The 8,846-nt window shown below is 39.5% G+C and overlaps 1 protein-coding gene across 1 annotated transcript; it reads left to right on the plus strand.

Moving 5' to 3' along the window:
- Positions 1-453: 453 nt before the first annotated feature.
- On the plus strand, positions 454-5,941 carry LOC120413352 (40S ribosomal protein SA). Its single transcript, XM_039574135.1, has 3 exons — positions 454-566; positions 1,003-1,252; positions 5,199-5,941. Exons 2-3 carry the CDS (start codon positions 1,034-1,036, stop codon positions 5,850-5,852), a joined length of 873 nt encoding a protein of 290 aa, XP_039430069.1. The 5' UTR covers positions 454-566; positions 1,003-1,033; the 3' UTR covers positions 5,853-5,941.
- The last annotated feature ends 2,905 nt before the right edge of the window (positions 5,942-8,846 follow it).

Consider the following 8,846-nt stretch of genomic DNA (forward strand, 5'->3'; position numbering starts at 1 on the left):
CACACACACTTATCTGTTTTTTTTAATTGTTAGTCAAACAGTGTAATTCAATTCAATTAAAACGATTATGGAAACGACTACGATTACGGAATTCGTAAACGATTCGCATTGAATTCCGTTTCACTTCTTGAAATTCTTTAATTATTAATTCTTAAATTTTCATGACTTAAATTCTTAATTCTAAATTTTTTTAATTTTTAAATTTCTTTTTTCATTAAAAATGTATTTTTTGTATGTAATTTATGTTGAAGGTAATAGAAAATAAAACTTCTATGTTTTATGAGATTTATTAAAGAAAAAAATATCTTTAGATCTCAAATGAAAAGTAAACAGCAGGTGAAGAATTAAAAAACATGTTTTGAAAAGTTTTTCTGCACAAATTAGTGCAACACGACCTTAACTTCTCTCAAGCTTTCACTTTTCGAACTCGCACGAGCTTTTTCGCGTGTAGACTTTTACCTGCTTCTCTACACAAGCACATTTTTCGAACTTCTCCGCTGTCAACGCGGCCCGCCGAAAGCTCCCGTCTCGTCCATTTCAATTTTACTCCCAGTGGCATTTACTACGTAAGTCATTTTGCTCCCGCACAGAAATGCGATTTTTCAATAGTTTTCCGTGCTTAACTGTGGCAAACTATTGCCAAAACGGTAATTTAGTGGGACGCGAGCGTGGTTTAAGTGAAATTAGTTGAATTTGGGTTTGGTTTTTGCGGGGAATTTGGCGTTTTGGAAATCCAGAGTGTGACGTACACGTGTTATTTAAATTTTTGTTAAATGTGTGATTTTTTCAATAGTTTTTTTGCGTTCTTGGTTAGTTAATCGTGTTTTAACTATTGTAAATTAAATATTTCCACGATTAAAGTGAAATTTTCAACTAATTTCAAGCCAAATTAGCTCAACTCCAAAACATAACCTCAAAATCGCCAAACTTCCGGCTTCGGCCGCCATCATTGTGTTTACTAAACATTTTAACAATCTGTTTCCCTTTCCGCTCCTTCTCCAGGTTATATCGTTATTCCAAAAATAACGTAACGATGTCGGGAAACCTAGACATTCTAGCGCTGAAGGATGACGACGTGAACAAGATGCTGGCCGCGACGACCCACGTCGGCAGCACCTCCGTCAACTTCCAGATGGAGTCGTACGTGTTCAAGCGCCGCCCGGACGGCGTCCACATCATCAACCTGGGCCGCACCTGGGAGAAGCTGCTGCTGGCGGCGCGTTGCATCGCGAGCATCGAGTACCCCGGAGAGGTAAGCGGAATCGTTCCTCTTTTCAACTGTTTTGGGTTAAGGAGGGGCCACTTCCGGCGCAGACGGCCAACGGCAAACGGCTTAAAGAACGCAAAGATGATGAATTAACTTTTCCATCTTTCGGGTCGGACCACCCATGACGCATAACTCCAAGTTACTGATTTGCGATTCGAAAAGCCACAAGCGCCAAGTCGGCCGGAAGTTGGCGTTCGCCGCTAACGAAGCAAACTCCTTGAAACACCCCTCGTAAGTCTTAAACAAATTGTCCGTCGTTGATGTGGTGTCGATTTCTGGAGGAATTTTGAAGCTTCAATTTTAATTATTTGCAAAAAAATTGATTTAAAGGGTAGTTTTTAGAATTGTAAAAAAATGCCGTAAAGCTCGATTTTTTCAGCACTCTTCGTATATATCCAACTCGGTGAAGCTCGTTGGATTAAAGTGCGACTCTTGCTGGTAAAACATTTTGCAAAATGTTGTTTAAACAGCTTTTTTGGTAACTTTTCTCAACAAGAAATGCAAATAACAAACGTTTTTAAGTTCATTTTGCACTTAAAAAAAACTAATTAAAAAAATAAGAATTTTACCATTTTTTGTGGCTGTATATCTAAATGCAACTTCAAATTGGCTTTTTCAGAAATTTAAAAAAAAACTTTAACATGAAAAGTGCTGTTAGGCAGAAAATTTATCCGGCCAAAAAAAATCAGCAGAAAAATTGAAGGCAGAATAAAACAGCAGAAAAGTTATAAAGCAGAAAGATGGCAGAACAGCAGCAACATTAAAATAAAAGTTCATAGGCAGAAACAAATATTTGGCAAAATTTCTAAATGATTAAATTTTGTGCCGTGTCAAATACAAATTTTCAGCCTTTTGAAATTCTGCCAAATAACATTTTCTGAATATTTTTGCGATTTAACTTTTCAGTCACAAGAATATTCTGCCGAATTGTTTTCTAAAGTTAAAATCTGCATTTAAAGTTTACTGCCGTTTAAAGCAGTAAATTTAAAATGCAGAAGACTTCAGAGAACAATTCGGCAAAATTTTTATCTGGCAAAATAACAAACATAGGCAGTACAAGTTTTTTGGCAGCAATTCAAAAGGCAGAATAGACATCCTTTTAAAATTCTGGCTTTTTTGCCATCTTTCTGTTTTTTTTTACTTTTTGTCTTTTGATTTCCCTGCTATGAGTTGTTATTCTGCCTTTCAAGGTCAAAAAAAAGATTATTTTCAAATAAATAATTTCAAAATAGTAGTAAAGGCAGAACACCAAAATTGCAGATATTATTTGGCAGAAAGGGTTATTTGCACGTATATCAAAAAGCAGAAACTTACAAAAGCAGAATGAAGAAGGCAGAAAATTTAAAATGCAGCAGGCCTTAACGTCAGATAAATTAAACTACAGAAATTTGGTCTGACCAAATCGTAAACAGCAGATAAGTAAAATGGCAGAAAAAGAACAAAATCGATTCGAAAAAACTTCTTAGTGGGGTGAATCAATCCACCGAAAGTTGATTGGCAAAATCCCAAATGGCAGAATACCTACTGGCAGATAATATCAGTTCTCAAAATTTCAAAAAGGCAGAATGTCACAGCAGAAAAATTAAAAGGCAGCTAGTTAGAAGCGCCAGGAAATTGTTTGGCAGAAAGATAGCAAAATAACATCAAATTGTTCAGAAAATTTCTTCTCAGTAAAGTAAAAGGGATAAAAGTCCACACGCAGAAAACCAAATGGCAGAACACCAAATTAGCAGATAATTTAAATCGGCAGAAATGGTTGTTTGGCCAAATGGCAGAATATCAAATCAAATAAAAAATCAATAATTGGTTTTAAAAAAGGTAGAATAAGAAGAGCAGAAAGATAGTAAACAAAAAATCGATTGGTAGAACACTAACTGGCAGATAATATTTACCCGCAGAAAACTTAAAAGCAGAAATGATTAATTGGCAGATTTGTTATAGGCAGAATGATCTCACTGCAAAAAAAATAATCAAATGCCAGAAGATGCCAATCGAACGCTGAATGACAAAAGGCAGAACACCAAAAAGGTTGAAAAATCAGAGGGCAGAAAGTTTAAACGTCTTAAATTTCTTTTATTTTATTTTTTAAATGGAAAAAATCATCAAATAGTTATTTCATGTTCCTGCCCCTAAAAATCTCTGCCTCTCTTTTCGGCTGAATCAGTTTTCTGCCAAACAGTTATTTTACGAATGATCTCACTGCAGAAATATCTAAAATCAATCGATCTTACAAATTTAAACGGCAGAAAATGTTATTTCGCACCATTTGCTAAGGCCGAATTATCATGGAATTGGAATTTGGCCAAGACAAAGGCAAACAAGTTGAATAGCAGAAAGATGGCAAAATAGCATCAAATCGATTTGAAAAATTATTAAATGGCAGCTAAATAACCAGATTTTTAAAAGACATAAAATTAGAGGCAGAATGTTTAAACAATTAAAAAGTAAAATGGCCAAGAAAGTTACACAAAATGGTGAAAAAGTTCCATCTCAATGGGTGAATCAATCCAGAGAAAATTGATTGCAGAATTTCAAAAGGCAGAACAGTAAATGGCAAAAAACTTTACAGAATATCATAAGGCAGAATCATAACACGGTAGAAAAATCAAAAGGCAGAAAAAGGCCATTTGATCTTCCTTAGATTTCTGCCTTTAAAGTTGTTTGCCCTTTATCGTTTCGGCCTGATGAATTTTCTGTTAAAATGTTATCTGGCAAATAATAACATGGCAGAAACATCAAAAAGCAGAAGATGCCAATCGTTTGTAGAAATCTAAATGGCAGAAAAATGTTTTTTTTCTGAATTTTCTAAGGCAGAATTATAATATGGCAGACAAATCAGAACGTTCAAACGTTGCAAAATTATTATTTTCAGAAAATTTATTTGGTCGAAAAAAAGGGGCAGAAAGGTTTTATAGCAGAAAAATGCCAAAATAACGCTAAATTATTTAGAATTTTTCAAAAGAAGAAAAGATTTTTGGGCAGATTTTTTATCAGAAAAAAAAATTAAAGGCAGAATTACACGGCAGAAAGGCAGACAAAAGCTAAAAAGTGAAATAGCCAAAAAGTGTTAATCAACCAAAGGCAGAACAGCAGTTGGTGGAAATTTTAAATCGGCAGAAAACTTAAAGGTTATTTTGCAGAATTTGAAAAGGCAGAATGATAATACGATATAACGGCCAAAAAGTATACAAAGGTCTATTTATCTTCTTATTACCTTCCAAATAGTTATCAGTCGAATGAGAATATGGCAGTAAAATAAAAGGCAGAAAACTTAAACGTTGGCAAACTTTTTGGTAGATTTTTGTTTCTGGCATAAAATAGAAAATTTATAGAGCGACAGAAAAAGCTGTTAAGCAGAATTTCGAAAAGCAGAACAGCAGTATAAAAATCAAAAGGCAGAAAGTTTTTATGGCAGAAAATATCAATCGGCAGATAAATAACTAAGGATATTTGAAAGCATTTCAAAAAGCAGAATAATAACACTGCAAAAAAAGTCGAAAGGCAGAAAACTCAAACTTTAACAAACTATTCGGCAGAAGTAGTTATGTCGTAGACATAACCGGAATGACATTGGATTACATTATTCGAAAATGTCTCAATGGTTCCTTTTTGGAAGACTTCAAAAGCTTCAAAAACTCAGAAATCGGCACCCCTGCGACGAGACTCTGGTTCATCATCGTTGGCGGGTTCCATCTGCCGCGACCCGTCGACGAAGAAAAACCAGTAGAGCAAACTAGACTTCTTTCCACTGCCGGAACGGAACCCCGTTTTCATGGTCCTTTCGGTGCACATGTTTGAAGTACATTCGTTTCCAAAGATGTTTGTTCGTTAGTGGGTGAATGCGGGCCTTAATTTGGCACTTTCTTCAATTTGATTGATTCAAATTCACGTTACTAATATCGTTCTCCACGTCTCTTCCCTCCCCCTCAAGGTCTTCGCCATCTCGTCGCGTCAGTTCGGCCAGCGTGCCGTGCTCAAGTTCGCGCACTACACCGAGGCCACCCCGATTGCCGGTCGCTTCACGCCCGGTGCCTTCACCAATCAGATCCAGCCGGCGTTCCGTGAGCCGCGTCTGCTGATCGTGACCGACCCGCTGACCGATCGCCAGCCCATGACAGAGGTGTCCTACGTCAACATTCCGGTCATCGCGTTCTGCAACACCGACTCGCCGCTCAAGTTCGTCGACATTGCCATCCCGTGCAACACCAAGTCGCCGCACTCGATCGGTCTGATGTGGTGGCTGCTGGCCCGCGAGGTCCTGAAGCTGCGCGGCAAGATCTCCGACAAGTGGGAGCTGAAGCCCGATCTGTTCTTCTACCGCGATCCGGAGGAGCAGGAGAAGGAGCAGGCTGCGCTGCTGGAGGCTGCCCCGGCCGCCAAGGAGATGTACACCGACGAGCCGATCCCGGCCGTCGAGGAGGGTGGAAACTGGGGCGAGGAAGCTGCTCCGGCTGTGGCCGCTCCTGCTGCGGCTGTTCCGGCCGTCGCTGGTGCCGCCATCCCGCAGATGATCCAGGCCGATGACTGGAACGAGGACGAAACCCAGACCGCCGGATCGTGGGGTGGAGCTACCGGTGGATTCTAAGGGACACGGTGCTGGTACGCGCGAAGAGCCGTGTACGACGGTCGGCTGGTCGTCGATGCTGGCCATCAATAAAAAGCTCTAAAATGAAACGATTTTTTGTATTTTTCTCACTGCTCTGGTCTGACTCTGATTGAAAACTTCCTTCAATGCCACCATCCATGATAGTTTTTATAGGTTTTATTTCTACGGCTAAATTTTTATTCAATTCCATAAATTTCTTAAAATTCTGTAAGAATACTGACGAAGATCCAGCAGAAAGCCGACTAAATTCCATTTGAAACATTTTTGCTCTGCTCGAATTTTTCTGAGCACGACGCAAAAGCTCTAAACGATCAAAGCGTGTAAAAAGCTCTGCGATTTTCGTTCCCCCACCTGGAAAGCATACATTCAGGCGCAATCACGCATGATGAGCTTTTCAAGCTTGAAATGAAGTCTTTCTGGTGCAGTTCGAAGCATGTGGCTGCATACCGTCCGGGCGGATTCCGATTTGAAATCTGACTTTTTTTTCCACGAGCTTGGTGAAATCTGAAGATGGGAGCGGTCGTGGCTGAATGGTTACGATGTTCGCTTTATAAGCTGGTTCTGAGTTCGATACCCATCTGCTCCTAACGAGAAAGTTCTGGACTCATTGAATTTGGAATAAATGAAAAAACTTCAGCTCACGGCGGGGTTCGATGATCCCCTGTCCTTAGGATTGGCAAGCAAAATGCTTTCCACTTTACCGTGGAGTATTAGTAGCTTTAGCAGGACTTAGACTGATATAGTTGAATCCAAGAAACGAACGAGAATAAAGTTGAATGCAAGTTGAATATCAGAACATACAAGAATGCATTGCATTGCATGCATGCAGGCGCATTTGAAATGAACCTACATTACCTCGCTATAAATAGCCTGGGCGACTGCTAGAATTCATCCAATAAGAGATGAGAAGAATTGAAAGCATTCCCATTAGAAATGAGAACACACGAAGAATTCGAACAACAATGCCAACGGTCGTTACCACTCGCCTAGGGTGGCTCCTCAGACCATTCACCTTCCCAAAAACCGTCCAACTCCAAGCGAAACTTACTTGAGGATACCGTGGAGATTTTCCCTTAATACTCTTAAAAAAAAAGTGGAGCATCAACACTTCCCGTCTTCCAATTCCCTTTCCTTGTCCCTGGTGCGCGGTGGAGATGGGAGCGGCCGGCAATGGACGGCTGCCATGGTGGTGAGAATCTGGTTCAGGTGGAATTGGTTCTATTCCCAATTATCGATTCCTAGGCAACTTGGGCTTAGACAATCATCACATCACATGGCGAAAATCCAGTCTGCAATCCGCTAAAATCACCGTCTCCTAGCGAAGCGAAGCGACGAGCTTGGTGAAATCTGAAGAGTAAGCTTTTATGGGGTGTTTTCAGTGTCACCACGGAGTGACAATAGTTCAAGCAAAACAATGTGGATTTGTAAACAAGCGTATCCTGCTTACGTCAGTGAATGTTGACATTTCGGTAGTAAATTTTCAATATGGCAAAAACTTGGATGTAAACAAACAGTCCATTCAACATTCTCCAGTGACAGTTGGGAGTGGGATAGGCTGTTTGTTTACGTTCAAGTTTTTGCCCTATTCGCTTCGCTGATTTTAGCGGATTTCAGACTGGATTTCGCCATGTTTAGTGGTGATTGTCTAATGGGCTATCCTCAATCACTTAAGTTAGAAAATTATTATTATTATTATTTTTTTTTATTATTTTCTAATCTGATATTCAACAATACAAATTATTCAAAAATGAAAATTCGAAAATATGGAAAATAAACATTAAAGAAATTAATAACAAAAAATTGTAAAGGAAATTTCAGATCGGGAAGTAGCCATCTTGGCTTCGGTCGTGTTGTGCATCGCCGCGTTAAATTAGAAGGATTTTCTATTGCATTTGTCGTTTTTGTGGCCGTGAAATGGGTACATCAGTGGAATAAGTGATGGGCTATTTGGGAAAAGTGAAGTTTTCTCGGATATTGCGGTTTTAAGCGTTTTTCCTGCGATTTTGTTTGGTGGAGTTGCCGATCGTGGGAGGGAGAGGGTGAGAGGGAGAGGGTAAGAAGGAGTTGACTAGTGTGTGTGCTGTCTTGGTTCGCCGATGACAGCGACGAAATCGTTCCACTGCCGAAGCAATGACAGGAGGTGGATTCTGCTGCAGCGTCGCGAGTGTTGGGTCAAACGTCATACGATGTTGGGGTGTAGTTTTCGAGAAGGGCCAAATTTGAACATGCAGACTTTCTGCAAACCTACAGATTTTTGATCGAATGGGCCAAAAAAGCAGTAAGAGAGAAAGTTCTGCGGCGTGCCTGGATATGGTCGTCGTGTGTGATGGATATGATCGGGGTGTGCGCCTCCAACCCATCGCTTGTCCGGCGCAGGGATGTGGCTCCACTGGCCTCGTCGTCAGCTGAGTGAACTTGCTGTGAGCTGCTGCTTGCCGTAATCGTTGCTGGACTCGGATGAGAGCGTTCTTTATTTTAATTTTTTTCTCTTTTTAGTTTATACTTTTGTCGCGTTCGGTTCCTTTTGTTTATTTTTTAATTATTTTAACTGAATTGAAACAGTATTATATCATTAGTCATACAGAAGCGGTTCGCACGCCTCATTTTGCTCACAGCTAGGCAGGTATTCTTTTTGAGTCTCGTGTTTGGTCGGTTCGATTAAGTGTGCGTTTGTTCAAGCATGTTTGTTCGTTTTTTTTTTTTTTGTCACGTTTATTGAATTTAATGTTTGCGTATCCTTCTTTATTACGACTTAAATTTTATTTTATTTTTATGTTTTGTATTCATAACTTCATCGCTTCCGTAAACGTAAAAATGAATCGTACTGGAATAAATGATGATTGAAATTTAGGCGCATGGATCTTTTCTTTCCACAGCCGGCTGTCTAAGATTAGATCTCAAACAAATATTCGCGTCGGGATTAAAATATAAAATACACTGAAATAATAATAACACTTTCTCAGCAGCAGCATC

This window comes from Culex pipiens, chromosome 1 (genome assembly GCF_016801865.2).
Source record: "Culex pipiens pallens isolate TS chromosome 1, TS_CPP_V2, whole genome shotgun sequence".
Lineage (NCBI taxonomy): Eukaryota > Metazoa > Arthropoda > Insecta > Diptera > Culicidae > Culex > Culex pipiens.